The sequence below is a fragment of the Conger conger genome, chromosome 9 (assembly GCF_963514075.1).
Source record: "Conger conger chromosome 9, fConCon1.1, whole genome shotgun sequence".
Taxonomy (NCBI): domain Eukaryota; kingdom Metazoa; phylum Chordata; class Actinopteri; order Anguilliformes; family Congridae; genus Conger; species Conger conger.
Window position 1 is genome coordinate 43,629,000 of NC_083768.1, and position 19,891 is coordinate 43,648,890.

At 44.9% G+C, this 19,891-nt stretch overlaps 1 protein-coding gene across 1 annotated transcript; it reads left to right on the top strand.

Moving 5' to 3' along the window:
- The first annotated feature begins 3,488 nt into the window (after positions 1-3,488).
- LOC133136839 (probable ATP-dependent RNA helicase ddx6) lies at positions 3,489-19,232 on the top strand. Its single transcript, XM_061254623.1, has 13 exons — positions 3,489-3,634; positions 5,142-6,089; positions 6,416-6,479; positions 6,885-6,989; positions 7,080-7,209; positions 8,292-8,438; positions 9,687-9,781; positions 10,186-10,308; positions 10,891-11,019; positions 11,814-11,930; positions 12,332-12,395; positions 12,551-12,652; positions 13,487-19,232. The coding sequence occupies exons 2-13, from the start codon at positions 5,899-5,901 to the stop codon at positions 13,708-13,710; spliced, it is 1,491 nt and encodes a 496-aa protein (XP_061110607.1). The 5' UTR covers positions 3,489-3,634; positions 5,142-5,898; the 3' UTR covers positions 13,711-19,232.
- The last annotated feature ends 659 nt before the right edge of the window (positions 19,233-19,891 follow it).

Genomic DNA, 19,891 nt, shown 5'->3' on the forward strand with positions numbered 1-19,891 from the left:
ATTGTTCATACTTGCTATTACTATGACTGCTTTGTATTGCTGTTTCACTGTTTTACTATTGTTTTACTACTGGTGTTTTGCTTTGGCAATACTACGCTGCATGTGGTCATGCCAATAAAGCTTCTTTGAATTTGAATTTGAACACTCAAATGGGGGAGGCTGCACAGGCCCAGTTCAGTACTGTGAACCAACCAGTGTCAATAAATTGTCTCTTAAACAAAATGCAGATAAGTGAGTTTAATCTGTGTTGGGAGTTACATCTCATATACAGTATGTATAATTATAATGGATAGAGATATACTGCTTTAGCTTATGAGTCTGATTGAAGCTGTACAGCCCCACGACACTCCCACATCATAGCCAGATAACAACATTACAGCCAGCATTTCACAATAGAGCTTTGTGGTTTGATGTTTTTTATTTTCTTTAGGTTGGTTTCATCATATCATATAATTAATTGATAATAATGACAATAATTAATAAATTACCCTGACACTCAACTGGATATTATTTTAGAAGTCAGTCATTATTGGGCCAGCAGTGGTTCTATGAACCTCATAACATAGTGATGGGGAGGAATGGTAATGTGTGGCCTAGCACAGTTTAAGTACCACACGCCGTTTCATTGTTCATTAAATATCTGAAGTGTTACACCACCGGCAGGGCCCTTAGGTCATCGGACCAAGGGCAGCAGGCCATCCCCAAGTCTTGACTGAAAACAAAGGGAGGTTGCCACAGTGGTGTCAAACTGTGGAACAGCCTCCCTTTAGACTCAAGATATGTGGCCACTGTGGATTATGCCTCTGTAGAGCACTTTGTGAACTTATTCTTAAATGGAGCTATATAAATTGTTACCTACTTATTTACTGTAAGAATCTGTCCAAAACAATATTTAACTGTGCCAATGAACTGAATATGCCAGTCAGAGGCATGCAGAGAGGTGTCATGTGTTGTTTACATAATTACTTAAAATGTGCCCCAGCCGTACCATCTGAATAATTTAAAGCAAACAGTGCAGCAATAAGTACATGTTGAACTGGAGGATCAGTAACAATGACCAGTGGTGAATGGCTAATTGTTTTAGTAGGTACAGTGGATACAATTGCATTTGTGGTGATCTAAGGTACAACTTACACATCCCCATCACATCAAGTGCTGAATACTGCTTTTAGTGGAGATTGATTTTTCAGTTAAACTGAAATCAGATTACTTTGTGCAACACATTTAATTAAAAGAGTGCAAAATGAAAATAAAGAACAGAGATAAGAAAACTGAACTAACAGTAGGAAGACTTTTGGGGACTAAGATCAAAGAGAGAAACCAGAAATCACCCCCTTAGCTTTTAAATATATAGAAAGTATAGAAATTTAGGTTATTGTACTGCCATCACTACGGCAATGTCAACATCATAAATAGTCCCCATATGCAGGTTTGTGTAAAAACACAGGCAGAAGAGGATTTTACATTACATAATTGGCATTTGGCAGACGCTCTTATCCAGAGCGACGTACAACAAAGTCCATACCCATAACCAGGGATAAGTGTGCTGAAAGACCCTAGAGGGAAGTACAAATTCAATTGCTACCCGTACAACAAAGATAAGGACCAGGGCCTAATAATTGTTTTTTTATTATTTTTTTTAAACAACAAATAAACAAACAAACAAAGCAAAAGTGAACAAACTTAACTATCCAAATACTGCTTACCTAGCCAACTAAAAATACCGAAACACAACGTAAATCACAAAGACAACAATTAAGGTTCACAGGGAGGTAGGGAGGGATGGGGAGAGGTACTGCTTGAAGAGGTGCGTCTTCAGTTTGCGCATGAAGGTGGGGAGAGATTCTACAGTTCTGACCTCAACGGGGAGTTCGTTCTACCACCGTGGAGCCAGAACAGACAGTAGTCGTGAGCGTGAGGTGGAGGTTCGGAGAGGGGGAGGTGCCAGGCGGCCTGTGGAGGCTGAACGAAGAGATCTGGCAGGGGTGTAGGGTCTGATGATTTTTTGTAGGTAAGCTGAGGGAGACCCCTTAACTGCTTGGAAGGCTAGCACCAATGTTTTGAATTTGATGCGAGCCATGACAGGCAGCCAGTGGAGGGAAGTAAGCAGGGGGGTGACGTGTGAGTATTTGGGAAGGTTGAAGACCAGACGAGCTGCTGCTTTCTGGATAAGTTGGAGGGGTCTGATGGCGGACACTGGGAGGCCAGCCAAGAGGGAATTGCAGTAGTCCAGGCGGGACAGAACCATCGCTTGGACCAGGAGCTGGGTCGAGTAGGGGGTGAGAAAGGGGCCGCCGCAATGTTCTCGGAAAGGGACAGTCTGCTGTCCATCACCATGCCGAGGTTCCTCCAGCTGGGTGATGGCGTGAGTGTGGTATCCCAGAGGGAAATGGAGAGATCCAGATGGGGAGAGGTATTAGCAGGGATGAATATCATTTCAGTCTTACCTGAGTTGAGCTTTAGATGGTGGTTGTCCATCCACCTCTGGATGTCACTCAGGCAAGCAGAGATACGGGCAGAAACCTGTGTATCAAATGGTGGGAATGAGATGAAGAGTTGGGTATTGTCCGCATAGCAGTGGTAGGATAGCCCATGTGCAGTGATCACAGGGCCATGGGGATGGTAATAAATGATGAACATTTATTGGTTTTATTGAGATATCTGGACAATGGCACACTTCCATCTTTCAGCCATGAATTTAAAATCATGGAAGGACTATTTATTCTTATACATTTTTCGTTTTAATCATACAACAGGACATTAACATGTATTCTACGTTAACAGTAATGTTTGTTCATTTATTTACAATAAATGTTTTTATTACAGGCGGCACGGATGGTGCAGTGGGTAGCACTGCTGCCTCACAGCAAGGAGGTCCTGGGTTCGAATCCCCGTCGGCCGGGGCCTCTCTGTGCGGAGTTTGCATGTTCTCCCCGTGTCTGCGTGGGTTTCCTCCGGGTTCTCCGGTTTCCTCCCACAGTCCAAAGACATGCATGTTAGGCTGATTGGAGAGTCTAAATTGCCCATAGGTATGAGTGTGTGAGTGAATGGTGTGTGTGCCCTGTGATGGACTGGCGACCTGTCCAGGGTGTTTTCCTGCCTTTCGCCCAATGTATGCTGGGATAGGCTCCAGCCCCCCTGCGACCCTGTTCAGGATAAGCGGGTTAAGATAATGGATGGATGGATGGATGTTTTTATTATTATTTATTTAAATAAATTTAATAATTCAATAATATTATGACATTTTAAAACAGGGGGAAGCACTGTAGAGATTCTGATCCTTCAAATGAATTAACGCTTAATTATTTTATTTTAAATTTTTTAAAGTCTATATAGTACCTGATTTCCAAATCATGTGTAACTGACATGTTGCACAGAATACAATACGCTGGCTGGAATCGACTGGAAAGGAAACTATGCTACCCGGCATGCACAAAATATAAACACGCCTGGCCAGTCGTAACGTTTGTGGGAGTGTAAAGGCGAGAGAAAAAGAGCGGCCATGTTGAATTGCCAAGAGGAGACACAATAGAAAAAGACGTGTATTTGAAAAGAATTAAATAAATAAAACCGTATAATTTATGGTTAGTTGTAAGAACAACTGAAAAGAAAATATAATTTACCAGGACAAGAGGTAAAGACTATTTTATCACAAAGTTGAACGAAACAATGCAAATCTGTTTTTGAACTTGCAAGATATCCATGGCTAATTAGCTAGCTAGCTAATGTGCTTGCTAACGTTAACTAGCTTGCTAGCTGAGATGGCCAGCTAACGATAACTGCTTAGCATGCTAGCCTCGTGTTTATTTTCTATATACGCCGGAGAGTTTCACTTTAATTTAATTGTGACATGTCTCGATATATGCTACGCATATAGTTGGTTAGCTAGCTAACATAACGTAGTTTTGCTAGCAAAGTGGCAGATGACGTTAGCTACTGTGCATGATAAAACGTTAGCAAGCTAGCTAGTGCTATTTATTACGTCCTGCTTCGTCTCAAATCTGGTGACCGCGTAAGGTTTGAATCGAACGGTCAGTTTGGAAAACTAGCTGCGTACAGTGCAGATACAATTCTCTAGCTAGCTACCCAGCTAACTTTAGCCGTTCATGATTGTTGCGTGCTGCATATTAGCAGCTAGCCTACACCCAAAAGCTTTTTTGTAAGTTCGCTATCTAGCAACCAAGCGCTAGCTGACGACATATTGACTCGAAATAGCAGTTAATTCTTCAAGTAAATGGACCGGTGCTTGCTAGTGTCTTTAACCATTTTGCAACACCAACAAGCGATTGGCATTGTACAAGCCAGCTATGTTAGCCTGAGGTAGCTTGTTAACGTTAACCAACGTTAGCTAACTTTCGGTAACGTTACGTTGGCGAGCTCGGTGTTGAATACCTTAACGTTAGTATTCTTAGCTAGCAGGCAAGCTAAGTTTAACAACTTATTTGTTTTCGGCGGAACATTTCCCTTGCTTGACCGGTAAATTACTAATACTAGTTGCAACCTTTTCTGTTACATTTAGGGACCAACTAAGATTATATAATATGTGAAATCAAGCACTTCGCTATGATCTTATGCTAAAAATACCTATGCAGCCGAAGCTATGTGGTAAGATTAAGTGGATTTATGAGAAGGGTTGTGATTTCAGAGCTCACCACGTGGACATAGTACAGTTGAAGGGTGTTCAAGAATTGAAAGTTAATGCTGTACATAAAGCTAAAACAAACGTTACGGGTTTTAAGTAATTTGTTAAACATGTTTACAAGTTAAGGAGAAAACATTGCATAACACGCTAGCCCCCATGACCACAATTACCATCACCTCAATCCAGTATACCACCGGTTAACCACCCCACTATGCAATGAGAATCGGTTTGGGTGATAATATTGTAATCATGTATAGACCCCATACTTTTAACAGAATCAAAGTATAATCTTGAGTCTTTTTGCCCCCAAGGATACAAAGCTGTTGCCTGTTAATATCGAACTACATCTCTGTATTGATGTTTTGTTTAATTAATTTGCATGCATTAACATCCTCTCCGAGAGATTTAGAAATTGATATAGTGGTGCTAGTTAGGTAATTAAAGTCAGTTTCATTTCGACATGGTGTTTGAACGTGTAATCTCTTTCCCATCCTGACAGATTTTCAGAGATTGGAGTTTTGGGCTAATTGCCGTAGAAGTGACCGTAAGTTTGCAGCTCCCCCATCCACAGACTTGGAGGACCGGGAGGACATTTGAGAGGCATCGATCAAGAGAATAGGAGAAGACACTGACAAACCGAGGTCAAAAGGGACCGTACTGAGACCGTAGTTTTCTTTCAGACCACTGGTGGTTTATGCTGTGCATTTTTTTCTAGCAAGAACTTGATCAATATTGTACAAGAACGATAAGTGTAATACGTGAACCAGTAAATGCAGGAAGCTAATTTACAAAAGTATAAAAGAGAAAGGAAAAATAACAAAAAAAAACGTTTGAGCTTTTGAGTTTTAAAAATATTTCCAGTAACTGTTTCTTCAGTTCAAATTGCCTTAGTAGTTCTAATCTAGGACTTACTTTACAACCATACACGCTCAAGATATAATTTTCTATATTGTGTGCGGGTATATAATATTTATTTTTATAAATTGTCATTTCTCTTCTTTTGGAAGAGCTGTTGTGATAGATCTTTATTCATATGTACAGTGCTCCTTTATTTTCAAGAGGTCTGCGCTGTACGGACCAGTTTGTATATATCAGAGAATTATGAAGTTCTAACATTTTTGGAAAAAACAAATTGAGATTACGTTTACATCGAAGAGCAATACAATCATTGAAATAAAATAGAGGAAAACCTGTCAAGGGAAATTTAATCTCAACTCCTCAAGTAGTTAATAGGTCAGGGAAACGACTTATGAGAAATGGCTACCGCAAGAACAGAGAACCTTGCATCTGTGGTCGTGGGACTGAACAAGCAGAACGGGCAAATGAGGGGGCAGCCCAAACCAGCTTCCCCTCAGTCAGGACCCTTAGCACTGGGCTCACAGCCAGGGAAGGCTGCAAGTGCTCCTCCAAAAGAAGGCAGTGGGCCACAAGATGGTGGCGGCATCAGGTAAGGCCTGCATATTATGTAGCTGTTCTCTTTCTCTCAGTCTCACCTGCATGTCCAACATGTTAGTGCTCTTTCATTAGTGCTGAGGAGTGATGCGTGTTGTTATTGGCCTGCCAGCTCATTCAGATCACACTGCTTCATCTTTGCTGATCCATGACAATGATTGAAAAAGGATGACAGCCTTTCTGTGTAAATAACCTGCCAATCATCAATGTGTGTAACAGCTCTTTGCTTTTGGTTTCCGCCACAACTTGCTCGTGTTTTGTCTGATTTAAATGAAGAAATAGAAAGTCCTCTTACGTTTTTCCATTTTGTTCCACTGAAAGGTTTGGGGATGACTGGAAGAAAAACCTGCAGCTGCCACCTAAAGACACCAGAATGAGAACCTCGGTGAGTTTCCACATGTGAAAAGTCTTTCAGATATCAAGCTGAACATGCTTGCTTTTACTTCTGCAACTGTCTGACTATGCTGGTGTTTAGTCTTTTGCCAAAACGGTCTTCTCGCCGCTCGTTAGAGTTGTGTTCTACGGTCAGAAATTTAGGTAATTTTATTACTGACATAAGTTTGTGTTTTTATGTCTTTGTGACATGCAATTGTTTAAGCGCTTGTGAGGAGTTTCTGCCATGTAGTGCAAACTGCTTTTACTCGAGTTTGAATGTCTATTGTTCCATGCCCTGAATCATTTGGGTGAGCCCCATAATTCCAAGATACAATTCTGCCTTTTCCATTTTGCAGTTTGGGCGTTAATCCCCCCCCCCCCCCATCTCTCCCCCTCTCTTTTGCCGTCTGTGCAGGATGTGACCGCTACGAAGGGAAATGAGTTTGAAGACTACTGTTTGAAGCGGGAGCTCCTGATGGGCATCTTCGAGATGGGCTGGGAGAAGCCCTCCCCCATCCAGGTGCCGTGGCTCGTCTGCGCTCCGAAGCTTACCGCCGATTTCCCCCGTCCCTCTCCCGTCTAACCCCCTCGCTCTCCGTCCCTCTCTCAGGAGGAGAGCATTCCCATCGCTCTGTCTGGCCGGGACATTTTGGCCCGGGCCAAAAACGGCACAGGGAAGAGTGGTGCCTACCTCATCCCCTTACTGGAGAGGATAGACCTGAAGAAGGACTTTATACAGGGTGAGATACGTGCTCGTGTCTACACCATGGCACCGAAATTCTGTTTTCTTATATTTCATTACATTACATTAATTGCATTTGGCAGACGCTCTTATCCAGAGCGACGTACAACAAAGTGCAAAGTGCATACCCCTAAACAGGGATAAGTGCGCTGAAAGAGCCTAGAGGGAAGTACAATTTCAACTGCATATGTAAACAATGTGTGCACAATGTACACGTACACAATGATGCTAAAATTTCATTTAGTCATGTGTACACAATCACACTGAAATTCAATTTAATCATACACTGATGACTGATGATATACACTGATGACACTGAAATTCTTCTTACTCGTAAGTCCACGATGACACCGACTCCTTTTAGCCACACATACACGATGACACTGAAACTGTGTTTAGTCATACTTGCGCAATGACCCTAAAACATCCCTGTGAGCTGAGAACCGATGAGATAAACAAACACTGCTCACAGGTCAGGGTCAGGATAGTTTCCTTTAAATAAATCAGCAGTTGTCCATTCTGAATTGAAAGGAAATATCTGCGGTGTTGGTGGAAATGAGCAGTGGCTTAAACTGTAACCCAGGTGTGAATTACCACTAGCAACGGAGCTTGAAGATGACACAAATGACCCCCTTTGGTACTTTACTGAAGCAAATACTTTGCATTTACACGAGTGATGCTCAAATCTGGCCATGGAGGCCCCTTCTACTGCTGCTTTTCTTTTCTAGCCAATATGTGATTGATCAATGCCTCTGGTGCCCAAGGTTTAAATCAGTACTGATTCTGGAGTAAGAATGAAAATCAGTTGTAAAGCTGACCTCGAGGGCCAAATATGTATGTATAATATGTATCCCTGGTCTATGTAGTACATGTACAACTGTATTCTGTGATAAAAACATTCTCGTTTTGAGAGAACACGTATAGACGTACACAACTGCACACATGCGAAATAGCAACATCTCAGTCATACATAATTTGTGATTTTAGGGGTTGGGGGGCATACTTGTTTTATGGGGTATCTGGCAGGCAAAGAGGGTTACATTACATTGTATGTTGAACGATTTCCCCTCTCTTGTCCAGCCATGGTGATGGTGCCCACTCGTGAGCTGGCCCTGCAGGTCAGCCAGATCAGCATCCAGGTCAGCAAGCACCTGGGCGGAGTCAAGGTGATGGCCACCACCGGAGGCACCAACCTGAGGGATGACATCATGCGGCTGGACGAGACCGGTAACTGCCACCGCCGGGCCCCTGGGAGCCCTCAATCTGTCACTCATGGTTTATGGCCCTTTCCATGTCACCTCCCCCGTGATCTGACTCCCCCGTGATCCGTGAGCACATAATGGCCAGGGAAACTGTGGCCTGCTGTAGTGGCTGGGTGTAAAGTCTCGGAAGAGGTTTTTTCTTTCTTTTTTTTCTTTTTTTTTTCTTTCTTTAAGTGTAATTTAAGCCCAGTCTGTATCTTACAGTCCAATCTTAGAATGTCTGCCCTGCTAGGCTAGCGTTTCTGAAACCATGTCAAGTCTTGTCTGAAGTTGACTGTTTTGACACCTGGTTTTTAACCGTGAGCACTGCTCGGTTCCTCTCTAATGTCTGTTTGGGCTGGTCTTTAACCGTGAGTACTGTGCTCGGTTCCTCTCTAATGTCTGTTTGGGCTGGTCTTTAACCGTGAGTACTGCTCGGTTCCTCTCTAATGTCTGTTTGGGCTGGTCTTTAACCGTGAGTACTGTGCTCGGTTCCTCTCTAATGTCTGTTTGGGCTGGTCTTTAACCGTGAGTACTGTGCTCGGTTCCTCTCTAATGTCTGTTTGGGCTGGTCTTTAACCGTGAGTACTGCTCGGTTCCTCTCTAATGTCTGTTTGGGCTGGTCTTTAACCGTGAGTACTGTGCTCGGTTCCTCTCTAATGTCTGTTTGGGCTGGTCTTTAACCGTGAGTACTGCTCGGTTCCTCTCTAATGTCTGTTTGGGCTGGTCTTTAACCGTGAGTACTGTGCTCGGTTCCTCTCTAATGTCTGTTTGGGCTGGTCTTTAACCGTGAGCACTGCTCGGTTCCACTGTGGTGTATGTTTGGGCTGGTCTTTAACTGTGAGTACTGTGCTCGGTTCTAACGTCCGTTTGGGCTGGTTTTTAACCGTGAACGCTGTGCTCGGTTCTAACGTCTGTTTGGGCTGGTTTTTAACCGTGAGCGCTGTGGTTGGTTCCGCTCTAATGTCCGTTTGGGCTGGTTTTTAACCGTGAGCACTGTGCTCGGTTCTAACGTCCGTTTGGGCTGGTTTTTAACCGTGAGCACTGTGCTCGGTTCTAACGTCCGTTTGGGCTGGTTTTTAACCATGAGCGCTGTGGTTGGTTCTAATGTCCGTTTGGGCTGGTCTTCAACCGTGAGCGCTGTGGTTGGTTCTAATGTCCGTTTGGGCTGGTCTTTAACCGTGAGCGCTGTGGTTGGTTCCCGCTCTGACCGCCGCTCTGGCCCCTCCCACAGTGCACGTGGTCATCGCCACCCCCGGCAGGATTCTGGACCTGATGAAGAAGGGCGTGGCCAAAGTGGACCGGGTGCAGATGATGGTGATGGATGAGGTATGGGGATGCCAGACTCATTAGATATTACATTCATTTTGCTCAATTTCACAGTGACAAATTAGAAAATCAGCGAGCTACTATGGGGAAAAAAAAAAACTCTAAGCAGCAAGTAGAGAACTTGTAAACCACTAAAGATTCAAGGGAAGTCTTAGCCGAGCTATTTATGCATTGTGGTGCAAAAGAGCTGCCCCAATGCAAAATATTATTTCTTTATTTTTGGCTAACTGCAAAGCTTTTCAATGAAGCTTGAGTGGTTTTTGAGTATTTGAGTGCTTTGAGTATTTCATAGGTTCCAATACACCAGACAAGCTCAGTAAAGCGTAGAAAAGTGTTTCAATCCCAAACGAAAACGATGTCTTGGGTCCGAGCAGCTCCTCTGATCTGTCCCTCCTCTCCACCAGGCCGATAAGCTGCTGTCCCAGGACTTTGTGGTCCTGATCGAGGACATCATCAGCTTCCTGCCCAAGAAGCGGCAGATCCTGCTGTACTCGGCCACCTTCCCCGTCACCGTGCAGAAGTTCATGGTGAGACGCGCCCCTTTAAAGGCTCTTCTGCAGGGCTTAACTAACTTTAGTGTCAATATCGTGTGGGGGCGTGAAATGCATGGGCTCAGAACTACAACCCTGTTCCAGTGACATGCCCTAAGACATAATATTCTTTGGCTTCATAAATCCTCATATTCTGATTTAGTATTAGTCTCCTTTATGATGCTTATATTAAAAATGCAATCACATTTTATGTGGATTACAGTGCACTGCAATTAGCAAATTTGGTTTGGGCAGTGTAAACTGCCAAATTCTCACTGGCTTTTAGGACTGATTGCTTGCGTTCTATATAAAAAGGTCTTCTCAAGGGTACTCTAGTTTGGATCTTAATTTCCAAAATGCATGAAGTGTTTTTATTTTTATTGCCTCTATTTGGAGATGCTCAGCATGTCTCTTGATATGCCCCTTGCCGGGCGTGTCTGGGCATGTTGGCTCTGGTGAGTCACAGGGCCCGAGTCGCTCTGTAAAAGACTGTGGACCACTCCAGCACTTATCTCCGGCTCTACTGAGTTTAACCTTCCCTTGTTCACTCCGTTTCCCCCCCCCCCCCTCTCTGTCCAGGCCAAGCACCTCCAGAAGCCCTATGAGATTAACCTGATGGACGAGCTGACTCTGAAGGGCATCACGCAGTACTACGCCTACGTCACAGAGAGGCAGAAAGTGCACTGTCTCAACACGCTCTTCTCCAGGGTGGGTCTTTTTCTGCTGGATGCTGAAATGGCAGATTTGGCAGCTCGATCTAAAGCTAACTAATCGCAAAAGCAGTACACAATCATATTTTGTATCCCGTGTAGAAGGACTGTACAACCATATCTCAGGGATATCCCTCTACTCCAGTGAGGGACACTGACGCGCACTGACGCGCACTGACGCGCACTGACGCGCACTGACGGACACTGACGCGCACTGACGCGCACTGACGGACACTGACGCGCACTGACGGACACTGACGCGCACTGACGGACACTGACGCGCACTGACGGACACTGACGCGCACTGACGGACACTGACGCGCGCTGACGGACACTGACGGACGCTGACGGGCGCTGACGGGCGCTGACGGACACTGACGGACACTGACGGGCACTGACGGGCACTGACGGGCACTGACGGGCACTGACGGGCACTGACGGGCACTGACGGGCACTGACGGACACTGACGGACACTGACGCGCACTGACCCCAGAACAGACATGGTGCAGCAGCAAGCGCAGTGGCCCCAGCATGGCTGCAGCGCTGCCTCTCCGACCAGCAGCGCGTGCTGCCCTGGCTCTGTGTGACACAGAGCTGTGAAGGGAAAGGAGTACTGAAGCCTGTTCGTCTGCTGCACTCACCCCCGAGTGTGTGCAACAGGGTACACCAAAGTACACACATTTGTTGATAGTTCCTCTGTGTACATATTGTTTTAAAACAAGCGTATATGTTATGTTGAGGCGCTGGGGGACCTTTGAGGGATTCACAGTTTTTTCACCTCTCTTTTACAGTTGCAGATCAACCAGTCCATCATTTTCTGTAACTCCACCCAGAGGGTGGAGCTCCTGGCCAAGAAGATCACTCAGCTGGGCTACTCCTGCTTCTACATCCACGCCAAGATGATGCAGGTGGGGGAGAGCTGTCAATCACCCTCAGCCTCTGTGGTCCTGCAGTGTGACTAACACATGTGCCTGTTTACAAATAATGAACTGGATTAAATGCAGATCACCCTGCTAATAGCCTTTGTGTGCTTCTCATGAAATACTGTGAGCAATGACAGGGGGAGGAACAACTGATCATAACTTTTAAAACCTTTCAAATATTTTTTTCTATATTTGACAAGTATACTTGCTCTGGGTGTTCAAATACATATTTAGTGGAGTGCACAAAGAGGTGTAATTGTCTGATAACCGGGGAGGAGGATAAATAATGACATTTTCTGTGTATTGATGATATCTCACTAGTGGTTGCATGCGTGTGGCATGCGTGTGGCTGGTGTGCTGACCCAGGCCCTGTTTAAACCCCACAGGAGTACAGGAACCGTGTGTTCCACGACTTCAGGAACGGGCTGTGCAGGAACCTCGTGAGCACAGGTAGGCCTCACTGTATCGCCTGCGTTTGTCAGGCTGGCGTTTACTCCTGCAAAGGGCTGCCCTTGGTTTGTGCATGGCTCATTGTGCAGGTCTGGTGAGAATGCAGGATTTCTGGTATCTGCTCTATCGATTAATCGTGTTCTGTTCTCACACAGATCTGTTCACCAGAGGCATTGACATCCAGGCTGTGAATGTGGTCATCAACTTTGACTTTCCCAAGAATGCGGAGACCTACCTGCATCGCATTGGCAGATCAGGTGAGGGAGCGCGTGTGTGTGTGTGTGTGTGTGTGTGTGTCTGTGTGTGTGTCTGTGTGTGTGTCTGTGTCTGTGTCTGTGTCTGTGTCTGTGTCTGTGTCTGTGTCTGTGTCTGTCTGTGTCTGTCTGTGTCTGTCTGTGTCTGTCTGTGTCTGTGTGTGTCTGTGTGTGTCTGTGTGTGTGTGTGTGTCTGTGTGTCCCTTTTGGACGTGTTGTTCATGCTTCTCTTCTCCGTGCCTGATTTAAGCCTTGCAGGCGCTCATCTGACAGGCTGGCTTCTGCTTCCTTTTGGAGTGGTTCCCTCTCAGTAATGGCTTTCCCTCTTCCCCTTTGCTTCTTGGCTCCAGTGTGCTAATTGACTGCCCTGAACTCTCATACAGTTGTCACCGCCTAACAGTGTGCTGCTGTTACTGTCTGCCAGTGCTGCATTGCTGAGGCCTTCTGTGTTTCAGGGCTTTGTGCCCAGCACAAATTTCCTGATCTATATGCTGTACATTTGGCTTGTATTTCAGCTGATCCTTATAATGCCTTATAAAGGAAGATTATTGAATTAATCTTGCCGTGTACTGAGCTCTAATGCACCTTGGATCAAAGGTTGTCCTTGCTCAGTGCAGACTTGAAATATTCTCTGTGTTCCATACATGGTGAAAATTAAGTTTGACCAGTTTGTGTAGGGACAGTTTTGTCCTTTACACTGTACTGGTTTGCATCATTTCCATCAGAAAATGACAAGAACCGTATATTTCCCCCCCCCTCTCCCTCTCTCCTCCCTCTCTTCTCCCTCTCTATCCCTCCCTCTCCCCCCTTTCTCCTCCGTCCCTCTCCCTCTGTCAGGGAGGTTTGGCCACCTGGGTCTGGCCATTAACCTCATCACCTCGGAGGACCGCTTCAACCTGAAGGCCATCGAGGACCAGCTGGTGACCGACATCAAGCCCATCCCCGGCAGCATCGATAAGAGCCTGTACGTGGCCGAGTTCCACTCCGCCGACCCCGACGCAGAGGCTGAGGAGGGGGAGCCCGAGGCTGACCACAAGGCCCCGGAGCCTCTGGAGTCCTGACCGCCCACGGAGACCCACAGGCCTGACACCAGCTCCCACCCTCACCCCCTCCTCCTGGACCAGAGCCTCTGGAGTCCTGACCGCCCAGGGAGACCCACAGGCCTGACACCAGCTCCCACCCTCACCCCCTCCTCCTGGACCAGAGCCTCTGGAGTCCTGACCACCCGGTGAGACACACAGGCCTGACACCAGCTCCCACCCTGATCCCCATCTCCCCCCTCCCCCAACCCACCCATGGACCAGAGCCTCTGGAGTCCTGACCGCCCAGGGAGACATACAGGCCTGACACCAGCTCCCACCCTGACCCCCATCACCCCTCTCCTGTGGACCGGAGCCTCTGGAGTCCTGGCCACCCGGTGAGACACACAGGCCTGACCCCCTCCTCACACCCCTGGCCCCCTCCTCACACCCCCCTCCCCATGGACCGGAGGCCAAGTCTCCACAGGCAGCATAAAAAAACTCACACATACAGGCCAAAATCACTTTGTCGAGCACAGAGCTTAACGCAGCCCATGGACTTCTTTTTATTTTGCGGAGTGATAGAGACTGAGAGCATCCCCACAAGAAACAAAACGGACATTTCGCTTGGAAAGGTCAGAGAAAAAGACCAAGGCTACTTGGGTGAAATACAGCGACCAAACTGTTTCGTGGAGCGGAAGGGGCGTGAGGGACAGACTGACGCCCCCAGAAATGGAGACTATCTTGGTGCAGGCAGCCATTTTGTGATATCTGTTCCTAACTCCAGCCATTCGTTTTCCAGGAAAACAGGACAACACCAGCTTTTGCACAAAGTTCTGCATTTGCACTCAGACGTCAGGCTCTTTCACATTGAACCATCTCGCTTTAACTGTGTTTCTGTCTCGAATCATATTATGTTTTACTTGAGTAAAGTTGCCAGTTGAATCAGTAAAACAGTCCAACAGAAATGTTTTGCGCCCCCCACCCCCATGCTGTACCACTTTGTTTTAGCTGCCGATTTGAACCGTCAGCCAAGTTGCCGACCCAACCAGCCAACTCATCTTAGAGGCCATCCCTTATGTATGCATGAAATATATATTTTTTTATTAGCCCCATTCATGTCACACTTCCTTTGTGATGAGGCCTGAATCGGCAAGCGTAGACGTGCGAGGTGACTACCTTTTTAAAGTCCGCAGACCCACTCCACTCACGTGAAGTCTTGAAGTCAGTCCATTGCCAGACATGGTTGAGCTGAAAGGACTGTAGACCGATAAACCTTGGTCCTTTGTTCAGCCACAATGCACAAGTTCCTCAAGGTGACTTGGCGACGTGCATTGAACCAACCGCAGACCAGATGCTCCCAGCTTGAAATTGGCTTCAAATGTGAATTGCTGTGTTTAAAATCATGCAATGCGTGGTTGAAGCTCCCGTAGTCAGAAAATGCACGTGTCCCACGTGAGCTTTTTTTTGCAGTTTGGGGCCACCTCTGCTTCCCGTGCTCGGTAACTGAAGGGAACGCAGTCTCGGAGGCGAAGGCTGACACAGGAATGTCTCACACTGGTCCTCGGGGACCGTGTTTGACCTCGAGGCTTCGATCCAAGGCTTAGCCTCCCGCACCACCTATTTCACAAGCCTGACCAGCCTTGTGTACATTACACAACTTCATCTCTCACTCTCGCTGTCTCACATAAGTGCCTTAATTACTCTCCATACACACACACACACACACACATATGACGAGGGCAGTGATTACACGAGACCTGTGCTAGGTGGCAGCCAGGTTCTAGTCCTCGGTCCATATTACGGCCGGTCAGTCCCTGGTCATTTTCGTCTCGTCTTCCAAACATTTTGGGTGACGCATCTCAGCGCTCACGCACTCGCTGACTTATCTAGTTCATTTTAATGTCTGTTAGGTTGTAGGTTTGGCATGGAATACCTCTTAAGGTTAATGACTGAGCACTAGCTGTGAAGGGTTCTGTTGAAATATTGCAATACCGGGCCACTTCACTTGGCCCTTTGCTCTTGGCTTTTCAGGTATTTTCAGGTGTTTATGCAGTAGACCCAGAGTAATTTGGCCATGTTAAAGAGAAGTGTGTTGTTTTTTTAATGACACGTAACCACAGTGTGGGATGAGGGCTGAGAAGTGCACTGTGGAATCAAGCTGGTTGAGCTGGTCTTCACATCAGTACAGCAGCACACAAGGTAGAATGTAGGCGGGACAGTACACAGACAACAGAGGTGAACTAGATGTGAAGCACCTGTGTGCCGTGCACTGGTGATACGGGACACGGAGACTTACAAAATGGCTGCCGTTTCATGGAGGCATCTATATGGCAGCACAAGCAGATTTCAACAAAAGCTGGTTTGGGGGGGTGAGGGGCAGTAACTCGTACTCATGTTAAAACCTTTCACATGTAATGATATAGGGAGTGGGGTCATGAGAAAAGCAGGGCAATTTGGATGCAGTGACATTTATACCCCCCCCCCCCCCCATTTTCTTTTACTTGCAAAACATAGAAGTTGGACTCCTTTCCAACACACCCTGTTGGTTTGTTTTGTTCTGTGCGAACAGATCTTCCTGGTTTTCACTGGAATGTAATCTGTGAGAGCTTGCTGTAACTGCTTCAACTGAACTGAACTGCAAGGCGCAGACATTTAACTGTGTGACTATCTAAAGCCCGCAAGTCAAATGGAAGACTGTTCCACAGGCCACAGATTTGTGGAACTTCAGTCTCTGATGTTGTAGCTTATTATGGCCCTACTGAGCTGCACAGTGTTTGCTTTGCAGGGCCTGAATGCAGACATGTACAGTGTATTTGTATATAATATATATTTTTGTTTGTAATTTTTTTTTTTTTTTTTTTTTTTTTTTTGTAGAAACCAAAACATTTATCATCCGTTTTTACTGTTCATCGTACTTTCAGTTTTCCTTTTCAAGAGAGACGGGGAGAATTGAAACGTACAGTTGCAACTTCAGGAAAAAAAAAAAAAGAGAAAAAAAAGGAGGTAAATCTTTAAATCGTAGCATATCTTAAAACTGGCAGCTGTGATTTCCCTCCAAAGAAATGTATTGCAAATGAAAAAGACAAACAATCAAACTTAAGATGTTGCTTTGCCTAAAGAGGACATTTTCTTGAATCTTATTTGTGAAGCAGCAGGTTGGGGAAAGGGTAGAATTTGGTGTTGATTCTGATAAACCAGGGTTGTCCCTCTTTTTGGTTCTTGCAGGCCTACAGTATAAACAAGGCTTCAGTCACATATTTAATATAGTTATGAAAAAAAGACCACCGGGATCTGGCCACTGGCAGCCAGCCTGCATAAATGGGTCATAAAGCCTTTTCAAAAAGGTTTTCAAACTTGGTACAAACTGCAGTAGCGGAATAGAGGCAGTTGGAAAACTTTTTGTTTTTAGTCTATAGTCTGTTGTTAAACTCCCTGTGCAAAATTAGTTTTAAGTGTCCTTTTTATAGTATAGCTGTAAGTGAATGTGTATGTAAAAAAAGAAAGAAAAAAAAAAAAAGTAAAAGAAAAGTCCAAATTCAAAGGCCACAAGCTGTGTGTCAGCTTTGATCAAATCAGCAGGTATTCATTTCTGTGCAAATAATTTTTAAAAGCCTGGCCTTCTGTATCTAGAGCTATGTTTTTTATGCATTGGACCAATCGGTATTGCTGTATGTGCTTTTTTTGGTTGATGGGGTTTGAGATTGGGCTAGTTGTGGACATAATAATGTGCGTCATGAGACCCCTGCATTAACATAATGGCTAACATCCTTTATAGTTCTGACAAAATGGTAGGCTATATTTCACATACTCTTTTGTGACTTTTTCCCATTTTGAGTGCAAAACCAGGATTTGACCTTCGAATTAACATTGCTGCACAGGGAATTTAATAATATCTGAGGATTTTTTTTTTTATATATAAAAAAAGAAAGAAAAAAGACCAAAAAAAACTGTACATATGGGGGAGCCCAGGGGGTGGTGGGAGCGGGGTGAGGTAGACGAGGAACTGCTCTGTCATTTATGTACATATGTGCTTGATTTCGCTTCTGATTACCTGAGTATTTTGTGGGGTGGTGGGAGGTTGAGGATTTTAGGTTTTTTCAGTGCTAATTTCAGGATTCAGATTGAAGAGAAAACAACCAAATAGCGCGCCGGTCTGTGTGACAGCGTCAGTGGCTGTGTGCGTCGGAGGCTTTCCGGCTTTTTGATTGTGAACTCGTGAGCGAGTGTGCGAGCGAGTGTGCGAGTGTGCGAGCGAGTGTGCGAGCGAGCGAGTGTGCGAGCGAGTGAGTGTGCGAGCGAGTGAGTGTGCGAGCGAGTGAGTGTGCGAGCGAGTGAGTGTGCGAGCGAGTGTGCGAGTGTGCGAGCGAGTGTGCGAGTGTGCGAGCGAGTGTGCGAGCGAGTGTGAGTGTGCGAGCGAGTGAGTGTGCGAGCGAGTGAGTGTGCACTTGCGCATGTCGGCCTGCCTGCATGCATCTTTTGTTCTGCGGAGTTAAGTGTCAACGGGAATAGTTGCACATGTAAATGTGATTGGTGTATTTGGGGGCTTGCAATGATTGGGACTTTTGAATTTTTGGGGGGTGAAATGTATCTTAAAATGCAAGAGGTTCAAGGGGATGGGTACAGGGCTGAGGTGGGAAATTCTCTTAAGACATTGAGATGAAACTAAAGTGAAATATTATGGTAATTAGGAGTTCAAGGGCCTTTGTGTGTCCAGGGTATGGGGGGGAAATTGAGTGCATTGTGAAAGGTTTGTAACACCAGCAGAAAATCTGTTAACCGATCCAGAACATAAACAACATACTATGAATATAAACACGTGGTTCAATTGCTCTGCTAATTCTTTTTTTTTTTTTCTTTCTTTTTTTTTTACTTTTAGACCCCTCCCCCCCCCCATTTTAAGTCCCCTATTTTCAGTGTTTGTAGGAAATGTATGTGAATGTCCACTTGGCCAAGGCCTGCTGTACAGCGTGTGCATTTTCTGCTCTGACCCAGCTCTGAACGGAGTGTTAAAAACTGCTCAGAGTTCAAAGTGGAGGGGCTCTGTGGCAAAGGTGACGTTTCTGATTCCTCAAAACAATGCTCAAATCCAGTCTGAGTAGCAATGTCCATTAGAAGATTCTGGATAACTTGATAAAAGGCCATTGCGTTTTATTTGAATGAAATCAGTGTGAGGCCCTACAAAAATGCACAATAAATTTTTGTTTCAAATAAAAATAAAAAAAAGTAAAGAATTTTACAAATCATTTCAGGATTCATTTGTGTTCCATGTATTGTCCTTGAGAATGTACAAACCTTGACTGGTTGTGTTCTGTTTACCGTTTTTTTTTTTCTTTCTTCAAATCTGTGCAACTCCTTGCGACTTGACCGATGTAGAGACTTGTAATGCCATGTTTGACATCCATCAAGAATGTTTAATTTTGAAACGTATGATTTTCCTTGTAATTCTCCAGAACCAGTGGGCTGTCTACAACTCTAATCCTGGCCTAAACTTTTTATTTTAAACCAATGCTTAAATGAGATCCATTGGATTGACAAGTTTAATAAAAAGAAATCTGAACTGACTCCCCTGAAGTTTTTTTTCAACTTGAACAAATTGTCATCACATTTTTTTAACCTAATTTTTCAGGTTCAATTATGGTTAAATTTAAATATTTAACTAGAGCACCAATGTGCACAGAACTTTTTTCATATATACTTTGCATTATAATACACTTTTTAATAATTCACTGTTGAATTGTCAAATGGAAATAAATGCAGACCACACAACCAGGTCTTAGTTTTAGTCTTTCCCAAACTGCTGCTGAAAATCTCCATAATTGGCAGTTATTTTCGGCCGACTTGGGTGCATTAAGCGTCAAATGTGAAACAAGTGCACAGACTAGCTACTGCATCCAGTATGCGTATTACAGGTCTAAATCTGCCAATATGTATGTATTCGATTTTAGCTATTTATTATTTAGTCCAACTGAAAACTAACTTGCAATTTTTGATACAATTTCCGCAGTTGAACTGTGATTTTTAGACCTGGTTTTATTCCCTCAAGTTTTCAGGGCATTTTGTGTTTTTATAAATTGCAGATGTCCACATTCCCACGTTATGAGAACGAATATATATGCTTGCCCTTTCAAACATAGGGATGTTAATCAAGGCTCAACACCTTGTCGACACTACCTTACCTGCACACTAAAAATCTATCTGTGCAAGTGAGGGAGTGTCTCCG

What these genes read in the sequence shown, in the direction of transcription:
- LOC133136839 (XM_061254623.1), top strand. Translation starts at nt 5,899, where the DNA reads ATGGCTACCGCAAGAACAGAGAACCTTGCATCTGTGGTCGTGGGACTG. An exon ending in CAAGATGGTGGCGGCATCAG is followed by an intron (nt 6,090 to 6,415) that starts GTAAGGCCTGCA and finishes TTCCACTGAAAG; the next exon opens with GTTTGGGGATGACTGGAAGA. An exon ending in AGATGATGGTGATGGATGAG is followed by an intron (nt 9,782 to 10,185) that starts GTATGGGGATGC and finishes CCTCTCCACCAG; the next exon opens with GCCGATAAGCTGCTGTCCCA.